Source organism: Mustela erminea, chromosome 20 (assembly GCF_009829155.1).
Source record: "Mustela erminea isolate mMusErm1 chromosome 20, mMusErm1.Pri, whole genome shotgun sequence".
NCBI classification, from domain to species: domain Eukaryota; kingdom Metazoa; phylum Chordata; class Mammalia; order Carnivora; family Mustelidae; genus Mustela; species Mustela erminea.
This window is the reverse complement of record NC_045633.1, coordinates 22,461,499-22,483,302: the sequence shown is the minus strand read 5'-3', so window position 1 is coordinate 22,483,302 and position 21,804 is coordinate 22,461,499. Positions and strand designations below refer to the sequence as shown.

The 21,804-nt window shown below is 62.9% G+C and overlaps 1 protein-coding gene across 1 annotated transcript in view; it reads left to right on the top strand.

Annotated features, from left to right (window-relative positions):
* TSC2 (TSC complex subunit 2) overlaps nucleotides 1-21,804 on the top strand; it is a 31,487-nt gene that overhangs the window by 3,628 nt on the left and 6,055 nt on the right. The window contains 27 exon segments of the mRNA XM_032327287.1: nucleotides 225-369; nucleotides 1,327-1,444; nucleotides 1,849-1,897; nucleotides 2,292-2,417; nucleotides 2,736-2,809; nucleotides 3,867-3,993; nucleotides 4,900-5,043; nucleotides 5,883-6,020; nucleotides 6,762-6,865; nucleotides 7,178-7,259; nucleotides 8,154-8,309; nucleotides 8,715-8,831; nucleotides 11,410-11,532; nucleotides 12,295-12,401; nucleotides 12,567-12,717; nucleotides 13,849-13,971; nucleotides 14,369-14,503; nucleotides 15,113-15,302; nucleotides 16,111-16,204; nucleotides 16,373-16,475; nucleotides 16,718-16,812; nucleotides 17,963-18,091; nucleotides 19,422-19,586; nucleotides 19,822-19,897; nucleotides 19,900-19,976; nucleotides 20,076-20,188; nucleotides 20,681-20,893. Of these exon segments, the coding sequence (XP_032183178.1) occupies nucleotides 225-369; nucleotides 1,327-1,444; nucleotides 1,849-1,897; nucleotides 2,292-2,417; nucleotides 2,736-2,809; nucleotides 3,867-3,993; nucleotides 4,900-5,043; nucleotides 5,883-6,020; nucleotides 6,762-6,865; nucleotides 7,178-7,259; nucleotides 8,154-8,309; nucleotides 8,715-8,831; nucleotides 11,410-11,532; nucleotides 12,295-12,401; nucleotides 12,567-12,717; nucleotides 13,849-13,971; nucleotides 14,369-14,503; nucleotides 15,113-15,302; nucleotides 16,111-16,204; nucleotides 16,373-16,475; nucleotides 16,718-16,812; nucleotides 17,963-18,091; nucleotides 19,422-19,586; nucleotides 19,822-19,897; nucleotides 19,900-19,976; nucleotides 20,076-20,188; nucleotides 20,681-20,893 (3,274 nt within the window).

The window sequence follows — 21,804 nt, the reverse complement described above, 5'->3', positions numbered from 1 at the left end:
GTGTGCCCACAGCTCGCACACAGACACGTGCACACATGCGGCTCCGATCTGGAGCGGCTCCGATGTGCCCGGTTGGTCGTTCACAGCCAGTGCCTTTGGGAAGGAGAAGGGGTCCCAGGGTCAGGAGTCCTCCAGCCCCCTCTACTTAGACAGCTTTGGCTGTGCGGGAGACCCAGCCGGCAGAGGTCCTGGCAGGACAGCTGAGCCTGTGCTTCTGTTTTCAGGGGGACCACCTGGGCGTGCTCAGAGCCCTCTTCTTCAAGGTCATCAAGGATTACCCTTCCAATGAAGACCTCCACGAGAGACTGGAAGTGTTCAAGGCCCTAACGGACAACGGGAGACACATCACCTACTTGGAAGAAGAACTGGGTGGGTGCCGCATCGGGTGCCGGGTTTCTCGGGCTTGGGGGGTCCTGTTGGACTCCGAATGCCAGAAGGCTGCTGAGGCACAGAGGGGGTGCTGCGGTTGATTGGGATGGCCTGCGGAGGGTGTGACACCATGAGCTTCTGCTTGCCTGAGTACGGCCTGGGACAGCCACTGTGTCCCCCGGGGAGCTTGTTAGAGATGGACAGTGCTGGGCTTCACTCCAGACCTGTTCGCTCAGAGGCCCTGGGGAGTGAGGCCTGCTAGGTGGGCAGGAGGGGGTCCACATTTTGTCATGGGGAGGCAGCGCTGCTGACCAGGGTGTCAGCCCGTGTTTTATCCAGGGTACCTTGAAGTTTCTGGAGGGCTGGGGTTGCCTCGTCATGTCTTCTTGCTGGGCCTCTGTGTGCCCTGGGCCTGACCTAGCCTTCCTCTTGGCTGGCCTTCCTCTCTGTTGTCCTGATGGAGTGAGGTTTTGGGTCACCACGGTGGGGAGGGGTGGGAGGAGGAGGAAGAAATCAGCTGGCGGGGGCCTGGAGATGGGCCCCAGCTGACAGTCTGTCTCCAGGACAGGTGCTCCTGGCTGCCGTGCTCAGGTTTTCTGAGGTGATTTGGCCAGTGGCCAAGCGTGGCTTTTGTCCCTGTTGAGAGAGTCTCAGGGAGGGGTAGAGGGCCAAGAATCTGCCTCCTGGACAAGTGCCCGGTACTGCTGGTGCAGGTCAGCCTCGGGGCCCCGGGCTCCGAGCATCAGACACAAATCCTGCTACCACCCCTCAGCCTGGACCCGCTCAGCGTGGCCCAGGTCAGGTGAACTTCAGAGTTGGCCGCGCCGACCTGCTGGGGCTGCGGCCGAGCCCCTGCCATCCTGTGCGTGGCCTGCTGATGGCAGCAGGAGGGCCGAGGGTGTTTTCCTGGTGTGGGGGGAGGAGGCCGGACATTGCCCTCCTCCTCTTCCCCCTCAGCTGGGTTCGTGCTGCAGTGGATGGACATCGGCCTGTCCTCAGAATTCCTCTTGGTGCTTGTGAACTTGGTCAAGTTCAACAGCTGTTACCTGGATGAGTACATTGCATCGATGGTCCAGTAAGGAGTTCCCTAATGTCCCTCTGCTCCCGGCCCTGCTGCCTCAGCCGTTGGAGGCAGCGAGTAGTTGGAGGTGCCGCAACAGTTTGGCCGCGCGTGCTCCTGCCCATAGAGCAGGGGCGCTTCGCTTTCACCGGCGCACGCCGTCAGCCGGCGCCTCTGTTACGGCTTGCGCCGTCGTTTTTTTTGCACGTACACGGGGAGCCCTGAGGGCAGGGACTGGGTCCTGCTGATGCTGCCCAGTGGCTGGCACAGGGCAGGCACCTGCCTGTTTGTGGGGGAGTAGAGCCCTCGTGGGGTCAAGTTCTTGGTTTTAACTGATTTGTTGAGGCCCCAGAAAGTGGGAAAGAGCCGCACCGCCCCTGGGAGACGTCCTTCCACTGACCTTGCACTTCCTCCGCCAGCATGATCTGCCTGCTGTGTGTCCAGACGGTGTCGTCTGTAGACATAGAGGTCAGTAGCTGCTCTCCCCCAGGGACAGTCTTCTTACCCTCCTTCTGGGCGGGCCGGGTGGCAGAGTGCTTGGGATCCCAGCTCTGGGCTCGGGCCCTGCACTGCCCCTCACTGCTTACGTGGCCCTGGCCAGCTGCTCGGCCTCTCTGCTGCTCAGGACTCCACAGGAAGTGAGCGTGTTTGGTTGGATGACCTCCATCGTGGGGTCGTAGTTCCAGATGGGGCAACCCACCGCGACCGTGATGCTCCCTCACTCTCCTTCCCAGGAAGGCTGCTTTGGCAGTGGGGAGGGGCGCCTGTCACTGACCAAAGGAGGGTGGGAACGAGGCTGGGGGTGGGGCACATCCCTGTGGGCGGGAGGCGGGGCCGGCGTGACCTCTGTCCCTCTCCCCAGGTGTCCCTGCAGGTGCTGGACGCCGTGGTCTGCTACAACTGCCTGCCGGCCGAGAGCCTCCCGCTGTTCATCGTCACTCTCTGCCGCACCATCAACGTCAAGGAGCTCTGTGAGCCTTGCTGGAAGGTGGGGTTCTGAACTGTTCTGGAGGGGCTTCCCCAGATGAAGGTGGAGGCCAGGCATGTGGACAGGACAAGGGCTGTGCTGTGTTCAGTGAACGGCTGTCTGCCCTACTGAGGGGAATCCAGTAGCATTTTTCTGGGCTCTGAGCCGAGGCCAGGGTTTTAGTAGTAGTTTGAAAACGCTGCTGCCTCTGTGTTTGGGGGGAGGCGGCAGAGATGCGGCTGGACGCGGAGGGCTTCAGAGCGCTGTCTGCGCAAGGCTGGCCCCCGGGCCCTAGGGCTTGCTTCTGCTCATCTCTGATGGTGGTGTCTTGTTTCCCAGCTTATGCGTAACCTCCTGGGCACCCACCTGGGGCACAGTGCCATCTACAACATGTGTCGGATCATGGAGGACAGGCGAGTGTGCCCCGGGCATGGGGTGGACCGGTGCGGGCCAGGTGGCTTGGGTCAGCAGCCACCGAGCCTTCTACGGGGGCCTGAGTGCTTTCCTGTCTAGTGCTTTCTGGCTGCTCCAGAAGCTTGCTGAGCTACAGCTCTCCTCCCGTGTTCCTGGCCCTTGTGCTGTCTTTCCTCTGTTGCAAAGTCAGAACCTTCAGAACTAAGGCCCTGAGCGGTCCTGCACTCCCGCCTCGTCGGGGAGGGCTGCCTCACCGGGTGCTGTGATGAGGCCCTTGCCCTCCCCTCCCCCAGCCAGATCATCATAGGGCCTGTTGCTTCTGCCCCTGAGGGATGGAACAGGTCTGTCCACTCCCAGGGCCTCCAGCCCCTGGAGCCCCGCTCGCTCCTCGCCGGCCTCCTAGAGTCGGCTGCTCCACACGCAGCTACGTGCCCTTCCCCACGTGCCTCGCTCGGACCATGGCATGGTTGGTTCGGAGCCCTGAGAGCTTCTCCTGCTCTGAGGAGAAGAACCACACTGCCCACCATGTCGAGGGCTGGGTGGCCAGCCCTGCCCCAGCCCGTGGTCCTCCTGCCTCTCCTTGCTGCTGTCCCCCCACCCAGGGCCTCTGTGCCGCCCGTTCCCCTGGCTGCCAGGTCCTCCCTCTGTGCTCGGGTTTCTCTGAGGGTGCGCCCACCTAGGGTGGTTGCTGGTTGCCCAGTGCCCTGGCAGACTCACATGGCCCTGGGCTTTCTGTCTTGGCTGTAATTTGAGGGAGGGACTTGGCATTTTTTCATGTGGTTCTTTGGTTCACACCAGTGCCTCCTAGACCGTAAGCACCATGAGGCCAAGGGCCTTCTCTTATTTACCTCCGAGTGCTGGCATGTGGCACGGCCGCGTGGTCCGCAGTGACGACTGCGGTGGGAAGGCCTGAGTGAAGCGGGTCATCGCCGCGGGCCCATATCCCCTACCCACAGCCTCTTCCCCAGCCTTGTTGCTTCCCTGTAAGAGCAGGGGGCTCGGGGAGCCGGGAGCCGCGGGCTTGGCTGACACGTGGTCTTTCTGCCATCGCTGCAGAGCCTACAAGGAGGACGCCGCGCTGCTGAGAGGCGCTGTGTTCTTTGTGGGCATGGCGCTCTGGGGCGCCCACCGACTTTACTCTCTGAAGAACTCCCCGACATCTGTGCTCCCGTCCTTTTATGAGGTGACTTGGCTTCTGTGCCACGGGGGCTGCCACACGGGGTGGAGGGGACACGGCACGGGGATGAGTGCAGGTCCACAGGTGGCGAGGCCGCGGCTTTCAGTCACGTGCTTTGTGACCTGGGGACCCTGAGGTCTAGGACCCTTAGCAGTTTTCGTGGGTTTTTTTTTTTTTTTTAAGGATTTTATTTACTTATTGGACAGACAGTGAGCACAAGTAGACAGAGAGGCAGGTGGGGGCGGGGGAAGCAGGCTTCCTGCTGAGCAGAGAGCCCGATGTGGGGCTTGATCCCAGGACCCTGAGATCATGACCTGAAACCAAAGGCAGAGACTTAACCCACTGAGCTACCCAGTCGCCCCGGCAGGTTTCGATTTGAGTGAACATTCTGTCTTAGGGACTTCAGCCCTTGTGGACGAGCAGCAGAACTGCTCCGGGGTCCCCAAGGTGACGGTGTTAGCTCGATAGGCGCTGCTCTCGCTCTCGAGCGAGGCTTGAGACCGCTTCTGTGTCCGCGGTGCCCACCGGCGTTCGGGCACTGGCTGTGTGTGCGCTCACGCTGCGGGCAGGGTGCCGTGGGAGCCGAGGGTTCCTCCTGCCGTGCCCTTCTCGGGTGGCGGGGGGCGTGGTCTGAGCCCTTGGCTCGCGGGGGTGGCCTTCTGGTTCTGCAGGGCTGGGGGGCCAGCGGCCCGGAGTTGGCAGCAAGTGGTGTGGCTGAGTCCGGCCATTTAGAGCCAGGCTAGCAGGAGTACTTCCGGGCTCCTGGGATACTTCTTTTGTGGCCTGGGAGCACATGTGGGCAGCGAGTCCCTCGAAGGTCTCTCGGGCTGGGTTCCAAGGGCCCTAGGATGGGGGCTTGCTGGGCAGGAGCAGGAAGCGGCTGAGCTGTGTTCCCTCGGTCTCTTGTTCCAGGCCATGACCTGTCCGAACGAGGTGGTGTCCTACGAGATTGTGCTGTCCATAACCAGACTGATCAAGAAGTACCGGCGGGAGCTCCAGGCCGTGACGTGGGACATCCTGCTGACCATCATGGAGCGCCTGCTGCAGCAGCTCCAGGTACAGCGGCCAGGAAGCCATGGGGCCAGGGGTGGGGGGTGGTCCGGACAGCGGGCGGGCCACCGGGTCCTTCCCTGCGTGGCTGTGGACCTACGGGGCTGGAGGCCTACCTCCCCGTGAGCAGGGCCCTCCCTCCACCCCTTCAGGGGCCGCATTCTCCGCCAGGTCTGTGTGCTCTCCCCACTGAAGGTGGCGGCTTTGACCACAACAGGTGGGCGAGGGGGTAGGGCTGGCCTCCCGCAAGTCCCAAAGGGGGATACACCGCATCCCCTTCACGGCCTGTAAGGGGACCCTGAAGAAGACATTTCCCGGGGCATCGGGGATGCCGCCCACGGGTTTGCTGTAACTTTGGCGGAAGTACTAACCGCAGCAGGAGGGGGATGACGTGGGGGCAGCATGGGGGCTGTAGGAGAGTTGAGACTCTGTCTAGCTGGGCTTGGCGGTGGGGTCTCTTGGGGCACAGGGTCTTGTGGTGGGGGCAGGGCACTGGGCCTGTGCATGGTGATGTGCACGACCAGGCCAGTGGGCAGAGGACTAGACTGTCATCCCTCAGGGCCTGCCGGCTGAGCCAGACCGTTGTCACTGACCCACTACCCCTGGAGCAGCAGGCTGGGAGGCAACTGCCCTGGGGCTTCCAGAAGGTGCTTGGGCTGTGGGGAGGCGTGAACATGCTCAGAGGCGATCCCTTGGAGGCCTGCTGGGTGGGCAGAGCAGGACTCCTTGGGGTCCTCACTCCGTGAATGGGCGAGAATGGCCCGCCTGCCCCCCATGCCCCATGTCTGAATGCGGCTTGTGGGAGACCCGCAGTCTGAGGCCAGAGTCACTCCTCTGTGTTGCAGAGCCTGGACAGCCCAGAGCTCAGAGCCGTCGTCCACGACCTGCTGACCACGGTGGAAGAGTTATGCGATCAGAGCGAGTTCCACGGCTCTCCAGAGAGATACTTCGAGCTGGTTGAGCGATGCGCAGACCAGAGGCCTGTAAGACCTCTTCTCCCCTGACTCGGCGGGGCCTTTGGCGCTTGTGCAGGAGGGTGGCCGAGGTTAGACTGCCGGGGGAGAGGTGGGACCCCGTGGCTGAAACAGCTTTCCTTGAGTTTGAACTCGGGCTGGCGGGCAGGCTTCTGCTCTCCGGGGAGGTCTGCTGGGGTGTCAGCCAGCTGACTGCACGTGGGGCCATTGCAGACAGCGCTAGCCCGACCGTCGGCTTCCTCCCACCCGTGTGGAGGAAGGTGCCGGCTGGCTTCGGGGACTTGTTGCTTGGTGTGTCTGACCACCGGGCAGCAGGAAGTGCTCACGCCAGGAACCCACAGCCTGACGCCAAGACTTTTGTGTGGGTTGTCTTTTTTTTTTTTTTTTTTTTTAAAAGATCTTATTTATTTGTTTGAGAGAGAGATCGCAAGTAGGCAGAGAGGCAGGCAGAGAGAGGGGCGGGCGGGGTGGGGGTGAAGCAGGCTCCCTGCTGAGCAGAGAGCCCAAAGTGGGACTCAGTCCCAGGACCCCGAGACCATGACCCGAGCTGAGCCGCCCAGGTGCCCTGTGTGGGTTTTTAAATGAATTCCCACTGCTGCCATTAGCGCCTTTGTGGTGTGGACCGCCAACCTGGGGAAGGGCTGGCGTCCGTGAGTGGACTCGCTCCTCCGCCAGGGCCAGCAGCACGGGCGTGAGTGTAGGACAAGCCTCAGGGCAGAGCAGCTCAGTAACGGTGACTTCTTTCCACAGGAGTCCTCGCTCTTGAACTTAATCACGTACAGGGCTCAGTCGATCCATCCGGCCAAAGACGGCTGGATTCACAACCTGCAGCTGCTGATGGAGAGGTTCTTCAGGTAGGCAGCTGCGGAGGCCAGCCGGGCCCCAGGAGCCCAGGCCTGCTCGGGTCAGGGTTTCCCTTTCTCGTCCTTGGTGGGAGCAGGAGCAGGTCAGCCTTCTGGTGGGACAGAGTCCTCTGAAGCCCCCACATGCACTTGCTCCGGTGGCCCCACTCGACTAGGAAGAGGCTGACTCTGAGGGCTGAGCGTTCCACCCCATGGCCCCGTGTTCCCGTGTTGGGTCTGGATGTGGGTGGGCCGGGGCCTGGTGGAGGGTGAGGCTGGCTGTGGAGCCCGCGCCCAGACCCCAGCAGGTGCACCCACCCCCAGGAACGAGTCCCGCAGTGCCGTGCGCATCAAGGTGCTGGACGTCCTGTCCTTCGTGCTGCTCATCAACAGACAGTTCTATGAGGTGCGAGTCCTGCTGGGGGTGCCTGGTGCGGTCAGCGGGCCTGGGGGTGGGGCTCGGAGAGCCTCCTGGGACACCCATCTGTGGCAGGTTTGCTTAGTGAGCTTGGTTCTCCTCCCGTTCACACGCTCCGGTGTTGGTTCCCACCTTCTGCCAGGTTTGCTGGGCCAAGAGTTGCGGGGCCCAAACAGAAGTTGTCAGCAGAGTCTCGTGTGGGGATGTTTTCTTTTGGTTTTTGTGGTCACGTTCTCCAGTCCCGGCCTGACCGCGGTGGTGCCAGGCCCTGCCTGTCTCCTGCTGCTGCTTTCCCTCCAGCCGTGACCCGGTCTAGGGCCAGAAGCTGTCCCTCAGACATTCACGTGCCCCTGCTTGCTTGTCCTTTCCTCTGGGAGCTTTTCTCCTGGAGAGCTGGATCTTCTTTTCTCCAGTTCATGCTCTGTGCAGCTTCTGAGGGCAGCCTCCCCAGTGTTTCCAGTGTTCCCAGCCCTGGTCGGCCCACTCCTTCCCTCCTAGCCTTCCTCTTCCTCGCACCTCTGTCCCTTGGAATTCAGTTCAGCAGTGCCTCTTCCAGGAGGCCCCTCTGGGTTCTCAGCTTCCTCATGTCGGGGCTGGTCTTGTCTCATCCTCTGCTGCTATGGTGCGTTGTATCTGCCTCTGTAGAAGCTGTTGTCACCCTTCCCATCATGATGTCGGGGACGGGCTCTTCCCACCCCAGAGCGTGCACATGGGGGGCCCACCTTGTGACAGTGAATGGGCAAGAGCCAGCCCGGCCACTTGCTGTTGCGTCGTACCTGGGCCTGGGGGCCTGGGCCCCCGAGGGGCTGTGCAGCGCATCCCTCAGCTGCGGCCGTGCCCCTGCCCCACATTGCCCACCTCCCCCGACTTGTGCCGCTTCAGGAAGAGCTGATCAGCTCAGTGGTCATCTCACAACTCTCCCACGTCCCAGAGGACAAAGACCCCCAAGTCCGGAAACTGGCCACCCAGCTGCTGGTGGACCTGGCTGAGGGCTGTCATACCCACCACTTCAACAGCCTGCTGGACATTGTGGAAAAGGTGAGGGTCGCTTGAGCCTGGGGCTCCGGGTGCCTGGGCTGCTAGAGAGCCCCCTAGTTGTGGCCAGGCTGCACAGGCAGCACTGGCTTCTGGACCGTTTGTTCCTGTTGTGCCCAGAGCGATGGCTGCGTCTCAGGTAGGGCCCCCTTACATCGGGGGTGGGTGGTGCTACGGGAGTCCTGGGACATAGCCGTGGTGCAGCTCTGGAGCCGGGCTGGACGCATCGTCCTTATGCACGGCCAGTGTGCTTTTCTCTTAACTGTGAAATATGTCGTAGTTTCTGGAAGGGCCCTCAGGAGTGCAAAATGCAGCTTTTGAGAAATGCAGGGGAAAGTGCCGGGTCTGACTGTAGCTGCCGGGGAGAGCCCCGAGCTGGGGAACTGAATGCATGTTTTCTCTCTGAAGGTGATGTCCCGCTCCCTTTCTCCACCCGCTGAGCTGGAGGAGAGAGACGTGGCGGCGTACTCGGCCTCCGTGGAGGACGTGAGGACCGCTGTCTTGGGGCTCCTGGTCATCCTGCAGGTGCGTCTCTGCCTTTTTGGGAGGGCCAACCGGCCACCTCTGGGCAGCTGCCCTGCAGGCACATGTCTCCGGGGAGACCTCCGTGGCGTCGTGGAAGGCAGCCTGGCGTGACCCAGGCTCCTTGTCACAGCGTGGGGCACTCCTGAGGGTCGCGGGGCCGGTCTGGGCAGAGACGCCCTCACGTTGCTGCCGAGGCGGGGCGGGCTGCCGTGTGGTGTGGCCCTGTGGTAGTGGGCTGGTTTTCACGGCTTCATTGAGAGGTGTAGTTGGCGTTCCGTGGAATTCGTGCACTGCGTGTGTGGTCCAGGGGATTTCCGGTACCTCCACAGACTCACATGGTGGACGCTGTGCCTCTGTGCCTTTAGAACGTCTTCCTTCTCTGGAAGCAACTCCACACCCATTAGCTGTTCCTCCCCACTTCCCCTGGGCACCCTGGCCCCTGGCAGCCACCCGTCCACTCTGCATCTTGTGGATTTGTGCCTTCTGGATGTTTCGTGTGACCATGGACTTGTGCAGTGCGCGCTCTGAGCATCTTGAGGCTCACTGGGCTGGTGGCAGGGCTCAAGGCTTCGCTCCGATGGCCGTCGGGCCTCATGTGGATTTGCTGTCTTTGCTTATCAGTTCTTTTTTTTTTTTTTTAAGATTATTTATTTATTTATTTGACAGAGAGAGATCACAAGTAGACAGAGAGGCAGGCAGAGAGAGAGAGAGAGAGAGGGAAGCAGGCTCTCTGCTGAGCAGAGAGCCCAATGCGGGATTTGATCCCAGGATCCTGAGATCAGGACCTGAGCTGAAGGCAGTGGCTTAACCCACTGAGCCACTCAGGCGCCCTGCTTATCAGTTCTGTGTTGACGGTCGCTGGGTGGTTCCCCCTTTGTGCCCCTGTGAATCCTGCCAGGGTGAACATCCACGTGCCAGTGTGTGTGCAGACGTGGGTTTTTCCTTCTCTTGGGTGCAGGCCTGTGAGGGGACTCGCTGGCTCGGACGGTGACCCCGCACGTGGTCAGCCAAGGAGCAGCCGGACCGCGTTCCGTAGGGGCCGCTCCGTGGCCGGGAACAGCATGAGGCTCCTTTACCCACAGTCCCCGGCGCGCCTGCGGCTCTGCTTTCCTGGAGCGTCCCAGGCTGCTGTGGTCTGGTTCGCACGCCCTTCGCGAGGAACGCCCTTCACTGGGGTGCCCGGTGGCCGTGTACGCGTCTTCTTTGTGGAAGTGTCTGCTCACATCCTCTGCTCACGTGTTAACGGCATCGTTTGTCTTTTTGCTGAGTCGTGAGGGGACTTGGTGTGTCGTGGATGAGTCTGACCTTGGGTTGGTGCTTGCTCTCCTTTGCTGTGGCCAGACACCCCTGCTCGCAGGCTTGACCGCGTCCCTGCGGGCCTCCTCCGGCCTCCGCCTGGGCTCTGCCACTGATGTCACCGCATCACGGCGTCCCTGGAGCTCACTCGCCAGTGTCCGTGTTATGTAAAATGCGGTATTTGAGTCTGTGGCCTCGAATGCTTCTTGTTCACAGAATGTCCCGTGCTGCTTCTGTGGGATGGTTGTTTCCTGGCGTGGAAGTTTGAAGTGTTTGTGGAAAGGCGACTGGCATTTCCGTGGCCTCCTGTCCTGGGAGCCCGGCCCCCTTTAGACCTCTGGTGGGTAAGGGGTGCGTCGGCCTGAGTGAGTGCAGAACCCTGCCGTGGAGAAGCTGGGAAGGTGGCTCATCGCCCTCGCTTGGAACTCCAGCCCCGCAGACCCTGGGTGTGGGGCCACAGAGCCAAGCTGTTGGCGAGCTGGAGCAATGTCCTGGGCCTGGAGACGCTCGTTTGGGAGATAACGCGCGCCGTGTGAAACAGGCGAGCGGCACACACAGAGCACAGTTAGATTGTATTCGTCTTTCCTGCTGGACAGGCAGGCCTGGCTGCTGTCCCCCTCCCCTGCGGTCCTTTCTGAATGGGCCTGAACATTGGGTCCAACTCTCTCTCCCCTGTCCCCCTTCTTGTGGTAATTTCTCTTGAAGAGCAGCAGCGATTTATGTTGTAAGGCCCTGGTTTGAGTACCATGAGCCATGGAGGGGTTCCTCTGGCTGTGGCTGGACCCCCAGCGCCTGGCCAGCCGGTGCCACCCCACACCAGGGTCTCATCTGGCCTCTCCTGGGCTTATGTGTCAGGGAGCTGGGGCAGGCAGGGGGCTCGCTGTGGGGATGACGACCCAGCGGCTGGGGGAATGGCCCCCATACAGGGCCCCCTGGAGCCCGCGGGGCCTCACTCACCCTGGTCTGTCCTGCTGTGCCGGTGGCCGGAAAAGGTGCTTTCAGCTCACGGGTCACGTCATACATGTTGCCGAGCAGTGCCCCATTAGATACGTTTTCCTGATTTATTAGCGGATTCCCTTTCTGCCACCACCAAGGGTGTGCGTGTGTGGGGCGTCCGTGGGATGGAGTCCCGGGAACGGAGGTGGCAGCTGGTGGGCCCTGTGTGTTGCCCAGTCACTCCCCAGAGCTCGTCCTGTTCCCCTCGTCCTGGGCATTGGGTGCTGGCTCCCTACCTGCCTCTTGGCCTCCCGCTCTCGGAGCGACCGGCACACTCTCTCCGCAGACCAAGCTATACTCCTTGCCCGCCAGCCACGCGATGCGCGTTTACGAGACACTTGTTGGCCACATCCAGCTGCACTACAAGCACGACTACACCCTGCCCATTGCCGCCAGCATCCGGCTACAGGTAGGATGGGGCTTGTGGGCAGACCGTGGCCGGGCTGCTACCACTGCGGCTCAGGGCTGGCCACGGCTGGCTTCCGGGGTGCCTGCTGGTGCCAGGAGGGAGCTCAGGCCGGGACCCTGGCAGGTGGCCCAGAAACGCGCTCCCATGGACCAGCTGTGGCCGCAGCCTCCCTGGGCCCTGGTGCCCTTCTTGCTGTGTCCGCATGCCTCTGCGCCGCTCTGAGCCAGGTGTTGGTCCGTAGTGTGGGCGGAGATGAACTTCCATGGCTTTCAGAGGTGCTGCCTCACCCTGGGGCTGCAGTCTTCGGGCGGCGGGCCGCGGGCCGTGGGGCAGAACACACAGTTGTGGCTGCCGTCGTAGGTGTTGGCGCCAGGCCGAGCGGTGGTCATGGGGAGGGAAGTCCTGGTCCCTTGCAGAGCCTCTGTGTGATGGGGCAGCCTCCGTCGTCAGGGCAGCCCAGTTAAGGGACCTGTCGGTCATGGGAGGAGGTGCCGGTGGCCTGAGCGTGGCTGTGTTTCCTGGCACTCGGGGCCGTGGGGCTGCCTGGCCAGTGTGCGGGCCACGCCCCCTGTGTCGTGGGAGCGGACCTGGCTGTGGCAGGAGAAGGCTGGGGACGCCTGTGTGGCACTGCCTGCACTGCTGTGGCCGCGGTGGGGTTGGTGCGTGTGCTGTTGGGGCGGGGCCTTCCGTGGAGCAGCCGGGCTGAGAGTACACAGGCCCGGCATCTGCCTAGCTTTGCCGGATCTCACTTTCTCCCTGCAGGCCTTCGACTTCCTGCTGCTCCTGAGGGCCGACTCACTGCACCGTCTCGGCCTGCCCAGCAAGGATGGGGCCGTGAGGTTCAGCCCTTACTGTGTTTGCGATGCCATGTGCGTATCAGCCTTGTCCCTGGCGCCGGCCAGGGAGCCAGCTGTGCCCAGCCCTGGGGGTGCTTGTGGGTCTGAGGAATGTCCTATAGCAGCCCGATGGCCGCTTAGGGTGCCTGCGCTGGTCCCTGCCCTGTGGCCTCAGTGCTGGTCCCCCCGCTTTCACAGGGAGCCAGAGCGGGGTCCAGAGAAGAAGGCCAGTGGCACCCTGTCCAATCCCACCGGGCCACCCGGCCCTGCGCCCACAGGCCCCGCGGTGAGACTTGGCTCTTTGCCTTACTCCCTGCTCTTCCGTGTGCTGCTGCAGTGCTTGAAGCAGGTGAGCCGGCTGGTCCCTCCGCGGTGCCCCGCACACTTCCTATCCCTGCATCAGCTACCGCGGAGGCACGCTGCTGCTCCAAGCATCCAGTAGTTCTGTGACGGATGCCGTGCATCTCATCCTGTGAGCTGGGCACAGAGCTGAGACGTGCCTGCCCCTGGGAGGTGGATTTGGTATAGGATGGAGCCGTGTAGACAAGTGAGGGAGTCGTTGGATAACTTACGTCGGGTGGAGGCCGAGATGGGCCGCGTGCGACGGGGTGCTGTTGGCACTTCTGGCCAGGGGTGCTGGGACGGCTGGGTGAGGCGGAGAGGTAGGACAGGTTCTGGGGGAGAACAGAGCCTCGAGGTAGAGTGGGTGTTAGCGGAGGTGGGGCTGGGGCCTTGAATGGAGTGGAGGCCTATCTCTGCAAGGGGGCTGGCGGGAGAGGCGATGTGGTCAGTGGCGTGCCGCTGTGCGCCTGGGAAGCCCTCGAGGGCCACAGGCAGGGGAGCCGCTTCCTCTCCCTGTGGGCACCAGGCATTGGCACTGAAGGGGGCTGTCAGGTACTTCCTGGGTGAGGTTCCAGGCCTGCGTCACAGGTGGGATCTGGGGAAAGGTTTTCAGGACTCAAGGCCACATGTGTTGCTGATGGGCGGTGGTCTCCCCGCTGAGCTGGGGAGGGCTGGCCAGGGAAGGTCCACAGGGGCCACAACCACGTCTTCCTTATCGCTGTGGCCCTCAGTGGATTTTGGTTCTGGAGTGGGTCCCCAGGCTTGTGGATTATTTTGGAATACGTGCTGCTTTTCCTTTTGAGATACAGGTTTTTTACTCAGTACACATTCGTGATGCTCTGGACGGGCCTCAGTCAGGGCTTGTGGCTACGGCGTCCTGGGCGGGCGGCCTGGGGGTCCCCGTCGGGCGCCCAGGGAGGGCAGGGCTGGCGTGGGAGTCCAGGGCCAGTTCAGGGCAAGAGGTGGTGCCGCTGGGCCTGGGCCTCCTGCTCAGCCTGGCGTCTGGAGGGCGCCATCGTCGTGCCGCGGGGTACTTCCTCAGAGGAGCACGTGCTCCTGCAGGGACAGAGGGGTCAGGAGGCCACACAGCTGCCAGGCTGCTGACAGCGCTTCGGCTGAGTGGCCGCTCCCCCTGCAGGAGGCGGACTGGAAGGTGCTGAAGCTCGTGTTGGGCAAGCTGCCCGAGTCCCTGCGCTACAAGGTGCTCATCTTCACGTCTCCGTGCAGCGTTGACCAGCTGTCCGCTGCCCTCTGCTCCATGGTAAGGCCGCCCGCACCGTGGGGCCGCTGCCCGCGCCTTCCCGCTCCGGCCCCCGGGCCCGGCAGGTCAGGTGCGGTCACACGAGAGGGCAGTCCCGCTGGGAGATCGTGCCCCTGGGGCCCTGTCCTCCCTTCCCCATTCATAGGCCTCTGTGCAGGGCTCTGGCTCGCCCTCCCCGTGTGCTAGCTTGATTCCTCTCCCTCGCCTTCCTCACTGGGCTTCCTGGGCCAGGCGCATCCGTCTTGGGTCTGTCCCTGGCTGGTGGGCGCTCCCATGGGTCTGACAAGGCAGACGCTCGGCCAGACAGAGAGTAGGAAGGCCCCCGGGCTCTCGGCCACCCTGCGGCTCGCTCTTGCCTCACTGACGTACAGCCTGCTCCCTGAGCCTCGGCCTTCAGCTTTCAGGTCCCAGGACCCTGGAGCGGCTCCGAGGCACCCCGGAAGGCTTCTCCAGAACCGACCTGCATCTGGCGGTGGTTCCCGTGCTGACAGCACTCATCTCGTACCACAACTACTTGGACAAAACCAGACAGGTACGAAGCGGGAGAGGGACAGCGGGGCTGCTTTGTGGGTATTGGCCTCAGCCGGACGGGCCCAACTTTCTCCACAGCCCAGGTTGCAGGTGGGGCAGGGAACACGTGTGGGGGTGGGGCTGGCTCCGGGAAGCGCAAGTCCCCCGTGGGGCCCTGAGCCGTGCGCTGCCCTGGTCTCCTGTGGGGCGCGGGAGTGCCGTGTTCACGCAGGAAGCTGCCCGGAGTTCAGTGGGCCTGGTGGCCTTGTTGTGTTAGGCAGAACCTCCCCTGTCATAAGGCCAGCCAGTTGGTGGGGGGGGTTCCCATAACCAAAGGGGTCATGGGCCTAGGGAGTCCTGTCTCCAGGGTGGGCTGAGGCGCCAGGGGTCCCGGCCAGTGTTCGTGGCTGGGAAGCATCAGGAAGCCCCTGACCAGAGCTGCCCACTGTCCAGTCTCCTCAGGACAGCTCGGCTCCTGGTGCTGCGCTGGTTTGGGGCTCAGGGACAAGGCAGTAACCTTCCTGAGTCTTGGTCTTGTCCCCTGTAGAATGTCCTAGAGTGGGGGAGAGCAGCGTGCGGGCAGGGCTGGGGTGCGGCGGGCTGGGTCTGAGGCACTGGCCCTGTCCCGCAGCGGGAGATGGTGTATTGCCTGGAGCAAGGCCTGATCTACCGCTGTGCCAGCCAGTGCGTGGTGGCACTGGCCATCTGCAGCGTGGAGATGCCGGACATCATCATCAAGGCGCTTCCTGTGCTGGTCGTGAAGCTCACTCACATCTCAGCCACTGCTAGCATGGCCGTTCCTCTCCTCGAGTTCCTGTCAAGTGAGCGTGTGGCTCTGCACGTGCCTGTGTGCACACGGGCGTGCGTGTGCGTGTGCACGTGGTGGGGTGGATCCTTGGGGTAGTGGCTGTCACGTATGCCAACTTCGCTGACCTCATCTCGTGACCTCTCTCGGGAGATGCCTGGGCGCGCTGTCTCCACGGAGCACGTGGGCTGCGCCATCCTTTCTGGTCTCAGGGCCTTTGCACCTCCTGCCTGAGCCTTGAATGCTTTCCTTCCTGGCCTTCGAGCGGCCCGTGCCACTCTAACCCTCAGTGTCAGTTTAAACGGCACAGAAGCCTGTCTTGCCGGATGTGGGTGTCTGTCCTCAGCCCGGCTCTCGCAGCCTCGTGGTGCTTCCCCTCAGGGCACGTACTGCAGCTTGGACGGGCTTCCTGGGGTCAGGGTGCCCGCTCACCGCCTCGTTCCTGGTACCCGAGTGCATGTTTAACCTTCAGTGGGGCAGTGACAGGAGCAGAGCAGGGCCACTGGCACTTATGCAAAAGGACACGTGGGCCCTTTGCTGGATGTTTTTCTGTGCACAGCCTTCTAAAGATGCGGAAGCCGCATCTAGCTCAGGGGTCCTACGACTGTAGGATGCTGGCAAGGTTTTGCATTGGGGACCAGTTTACGAGCTCTTGGAATAGAGAACGAAGGGGAAAGGGAAGGTTGCGTTCACGGGGCTGTGACCTTCAGTCCTCCGTAGCCCTCTGAGGTCAGGAGGTAGCACAGGTCCCTGGTGACGGTGGGGTGGGTCTTTGCCTCTCCCTCCCACCCGCGCCCCCTCACTCATGTGTCCTGCCCTCGCAGCTCTGGCCAGGCTGCCTCACCTCTACAGGAACTTTGCGGCGGAGCAGTACGCGAGTGTCTTTGCCATCTCCCTGCCTTACACCAATCCCTCCAAGTGAGTGCCGGCCCGCACCTCCTGCTGTGGCCTGGGCCAGCCGAGAGCCATGCCAGTCCTTTACCTTGGATGGGCCTGTGGCATTAGGGCCTCGCTTCCATGCTCAGCCTCGGGCCCATCGGCCTTGGGGCCCCAGCAGAGCTGTAGTCCTTCTCTTCCTCCTTACAGGTTTAATCAGTACATCGTGTGCCTGGCCCATCACGTCATAGCCATGTGGTTCATTAGATGCCGCCTGCCCTTCCGGAAGGATTTTGTTCCCTTTATCACTAAGGTAGGCCAGCGGAGCCCAAACCTGTTGTCGAGGTGGGACCTGCTTTGCCATTGGCTGTCCCGTGGCCAGAGCGGGGAGATGGACAGGGAGCGAGAGGTGGGTGGCGTTGGGGGGCTGCGCTTGCCGCCCGCAGCCTGCCAGGACCCAGCACCCTGCAGGTGTGGAGCCCAGGCTCCTGGAGGGAAGAAACACAGGGTTCAGTCCCCGGTGGCCGATGGCTCAGGTCTGCTCCACTCTGCCAGGGCCTGCGCTCCAACGTTCTCCTGTCCTTTGATGACACCCCCGAGAAGGACAGCTTCAGAGCGCGAAGCACCAGCCTCAACGAGAGGCCCAAGAGGTGCGGGCCTGTGGCGGGAATGGGGCACAGCGGGGCAGGTTTGCAAGCGTGACCTGTGACCGATGGCACACACGGGGTCTGGGCTGGCCTGCCGCCCTGTGGCCAGCCAGCGGCCCTGAGAAGTAGCTGGGGGATGTCCCTATGCAGACTGTGCTGGGCGCCAGGGGGTCCTGGCTTAGAGCCTGCAAAGGCCCTTAATGCGCTCATGTAGCTGGAAGAGCTGCTGTCCCCACCCAGCCGGCCTCTGCGGCCCATGGTATTGCGAAGCCTGTGTGCTGGGCTGTGGCCAGGCCTGGCCTGCCTGAAACCCAAGGGCTGACGCACAGAGCTGGGAATTGGGGTGCTAGCTTGACTCCAGCGGATGGGCTGAGGGTTCCGTGAGGACTGTGGTGGCTCTAGAGAAGCCAGATCCCGGGCCTGGCTAGGGAGGAGCTCCGGGCCCAGAAGCGAGCCCAGCCCCAGGCCGAGGTTGCCTGTCCTCCCGAGCTTGCTCTCCACCCTTGCTGACCAGGGGCCACGGCCCTCTGGACCATCACAGCCGCTTTGCCAGGTCAGAGAGAGAGCTGTGCTAGGCCTTATGTCTTGTTTGCATCTCATACGAGCCGCAACTCCTCTTTCTGTGCTCGCCTTCCCACCCAAGCTTTGCAGTTCTCCTTTGGTGGAGATATGGCATTTTCCAGAATGACCAGGTCAGTGTGACCTACAGTCCAAAGCTGGCTTCTCCAGCTCCCAGTAGCTGAGCGCCAGGGGCCCCGAGCTGAGAACCAGCCCTTTGAGCGGTGACCTCCAGGGCCTCAGAGCATCCTGGCCCCTGAGCGGGGTGGGCGGGGCTCCTGGTCAGCACAGCCTGGAACCTGCCGTGCGTCGCGCTCCATACATGTTCAATTTGCGCTAATGTTCTTTGTTTTGGTTCTGTGCGTGAGACCTTTTTCTTAGTCATGTGTATGAGATGTATTTTCATGCTTTTTTGTTTTCTGTTTCTTTCCCCTGCCAACTGGCCTCTGGCATGGTTTTTTGTTCATCTCACCCGCGGGCTCTCCATCCTGACCCTGTGGCCTGTGACCTTTCCTCCTCATCCCTCCAATGGCTTGTTCTCCCCTCCTGGGAGCTGGGCTCTCTGGGGCTCGGGCCCTCCTTCCTCTCCTGGTAGTTTGAGGATAGCCAGAACCCCCAAACAAGGCTTGACTAACTCTCCACCCGTGAAAGAATGCAAGGAGAGCTCTGCCGCAGAGGCCTTCCGGTGCCGCAGCATCAGTGTGTCAGAGCATGTGGTCCGCAGGTAGTGGTGCGGCGGGCGGGGGGCTGCGGCCGGCGGGGGGCTGTGGCGGGCGGGGGCACCCGGGGTGGTGGTGCATGGGGCTGCTTGCATGAGCTCGTCGCCTGCCCACGCCCTCCCTGGCCGGAGCCAGAAGAAAGCCCCGGGGGGCGGGTGGGCAGCCTTCGGTCTGGGGGGAGCCTGGAGGGGCGGGTGGAAAGGTTGCATTCTGTCCCCGTGCCCTGGCGGAGCCCGGGCGGGCTACACGGCGCGCTCAGAGGCTTGGCTCAGAGCCTAGAGCAGGGCTGGAGCTCTGAGAGAGCCAGGCATCCGGTGGCCGCTGCCCGCGGGGCTGGCCCCGGAGGTCAGGGTTCTTTGTGAAATCGAGTGGCGCCCGTGCAGGCTGGGTGGGAAACATGTTCAGGGTTCGGCTTTCCTACGCTTGCAAGTGGACTGTTTCCTTGAGCTTTCTTCTTGTGGAGGATTGCTTCCTGTCGTAGCCAGAAGGGAGCGCGGGGCTGTGTACAGAGCAGTGGGTGTGTGTGCGCGGCCGCGGTTGCTTCTCCCTGCCTGGGTGTGTGAGTGTAGGCGTGGGCTCTGGGGGTCACTGCTTTGCGCCGAACAGGCCAGGCTGCACTGAGCTGGGCGGGGGGCTGTCTCCTCCCCAGGAAGCCCCTCAGGCCTGGGAGTGCGAAGCTCGGAGACCCACCTCTTCAGCGCTGCCTGGCGTAGGCTCTGGCCTCAGGCTGGCCTCTGCCGAGCGGGGTCTGACTTGGGGCACGGGAGCAGGGGGCGGTCGGCTTTCTTCTAGTGAACTCTAACACAAGCCCAGCTTGGCAAAGGGGCTGTGAAATTCCGTATTAGAATTAAACCTGCACGAGCCTCTTCTCCTGGTCACTGGGTGCGTGCGGAGCCTGGGGGGGCCGAGTTGAGGGGGACAAGCCGCACACAAAGCCCAGACCCTCCCTGTCATCGGGAGGAGGCCCTGTGGGCAGAATGCAATCTCGGTGTGTCTGTGGTCTTTGTGTCTCTGCATGACTAAACTGTCCGCCGCCAAGCCGTCCCCTAACTCTCCTGTGCTTCGGTGAGGGGACGTCGGTCTCGTCTGTACCCTGTCTCCTGAGCCTCTGCTCCGACGAGTGGGCCTGGGTCTCTCCCGTGAGGCCCTGCCCCTCCTCTCTCTGGGATGATGTGTCCGTGTGGTCTGCCACCGGGTGGCTCGACTGGGTGTGCGCCCCGGTGGGGGGTTTGTGGGTGTGGCCCTCCCAGCACTTGCATGCCTCGAGCTTTGGCCCCCGGTGGGAGATGAGTCACCCCGGCCAGCCCCTGACCTCGCCGGGGCCCCTCCCTCTAGCAGGATCCAGACGTCCCTCACCAGCGCTAGTCTGGGGTCTGCAGACGAGAATTCAATGGCCCAGGCTGATGACAACTTGAAAAATCTCCACCTGGAGCTCACGGAGACGTGTCTGGACATGATGGCCAGATATGTGTTCTCCAACTTCACAGCGGTCCCCAAGAGGTGCGGGCTGGGCCCCGGGGTGGGGTGGGAGGCTAGCGCCTGGCTCCGCTTCTGTGACCGTACTTGGCAGCGGTGTCAGCAGGCCAGGCGGGCCCTGGCCAGGCCTCCTGTGTGTGGTAGGGCCCCAGTCCTCTGAGGGCCCCCCACGCCGCAGTCCACACACCTTTGAAACCAGGATGCCCGTTGTGAGAGCCCCTGGCAGCTGAGGTGTCGGCTGACGCTGTTGTCCTCTCAGGTCCCCTGTGGGAGAGTTCCTCCTGGCTGGTGGCAGGACCAAAACCTGGCTGGTTGGGAACAAGCTCGTCACTTGTGACCAACGAGTGTGGGAACCGGGACCCGGTCGCTGCTGGGTTTGGACTCAGGAGAGCTGCAGGGAGGCCCAGAGTTGAGGTGACGGCACCTTCTGTCCCCTGCCCAGCAGTCCTTGGCGGTGGCTGTCCTGGGTCCAGGCACCTTGGTTACACTCTGCACGGACCCTTCTGTCCTCAGCACTGACGCTGGTGTGCATGTGAGACAGACCAAGGAGGCGCCTGCCAAGCTGGAGTCCCAGGCTGGGCAGCAGGTGTGCCGCGGGGCCAGGGATCGCGTCCGCTCCATGTCCGGTGAGCCTCGTGGGTCCGTACACTCGCAAAGACTCCTTGGAACGTGGGGGACAAGGTGGTTGACCTCAGGCCTGTCTCAGTGCTTGAACAGCTGGGGTATTGTTTCTGTGAGCCCTCGCCACGGCTGTGTAGCAAGGGGCATGCCTTCCTATGACTGGTCTGGGGCCCCCTCGTGGCCGCGGGTCTGTCTCTCATGGCCGTGGGTCTGTCCCTCGTGGCCGGTGTTTCCTGAGAGCCCTTGGCTCCTCTGGTCCTCAGCTCAGCTCGCCCTTGGAGCTTCTCTTGCTGCAGCAGGGATGAGCTGTGGTCCAGCCGTGGGGCCCCTTCCTACTGCCCCGGGTCTACTGAGGCTGACCCCCTATGAGGGCCATGCCTGGGGAGGGCTGAGCTACCACTGGTCACCAGGCCCTGTGCAGAACAGCGGGTTCTGGGCTGGTGGCTGTGTGGTAGGCAGGTGGTCGTCACCAGCACTCCTGCCTTCCTCTTCCTCAGGGGGCCACGGCCTTCGTGTGGGTACCCTGGACACTCCAGCATCCCACTTCGCAGGTGGCCCCACTTCTCCGGGTGCACAGACGGCACCAGCCAGCAAACCTGAGAGGGCGTCAGCGGGCACCCAGTTACCAGCACAGGAGAAGACGAGCCTGGCGGCCTACGTGCCCCTTCTGACCCAGGGCTGGGCAGAGATCCTGGTCCGGAGGCCCACAGGTACGGAGGGGCCTGCGTTCAGCACACTGGGGCCGCTGCCACCACACGGTGAGCACGGGACCGCCCCCTGCCAAGACTCCAGGTACCCAGGAGTGCAGCAGGCACGCGGGGCTGAGGGAGCCCCTCCTCTGGGACTTCTGAGCTTAGTGCCCAGAGGGGAATGGTGAAGAGGCGATCCGGGCGCCTGAGCAGGGGGCCTCCCTCCCAGAGCGCTGCGGCCTGGGGGCATCAGCCACAGACATGTGCCTCGTATGCCCGGAGCCTGGAGTCCCAGGTCACGGCGGCAGGGCTGTTTGCTCCTGTGAGTTTGTGTCCCGTCTCCTCTTCTTGGAAGAGCCCTGGGGATTTAGGGACCATCTGCTTGGCTCTATTTTATTTTAATGAGCTGCTTTCTGAGCTGCTGGAGTCTGGGAATGTTGGACAGATGAATTTTACGGGACACGATTGAGCCTATAATGAGTATTGCAAGAATTTAGGCCAAGGCACAGGGCCTGAGATCTGTTTTGGGCACAGCGTGGTGGGCAGTGACAGGAGGGGCTGGATGGTAGGCCCTGAGGAGCCTCGAGTGCAGGCACAAGGGCCGTGCATGGGTCCTGGCTCCCGTGGGGGAGCAGGCAGGGAGTAGGCGGGAGACCAGAGGCCCAGGCAGGGCAAGAGGCGGTGGGTCAGGATAGGAGGACAGTCAGTGTGGGAGGTTGACCGCAGGGGTGGTTCCTGGGCCTTAGTGGGAGAGGGACAGAGCCCAGAAGGCCCCCCACCCGGGCTTCTCTGTGCAAGGTCTGAGGCTTTGAGAGGCCTCCGCGGAGCCCGGCCTGGGCACAGGAGCAGCCCTGGGGTGGAGAGTGGCGTCACCGAGGACCATCCTGCTCGCGCGTGCGGCGGGTGACCAGTGCACGGGTGCTGCCCGCCCC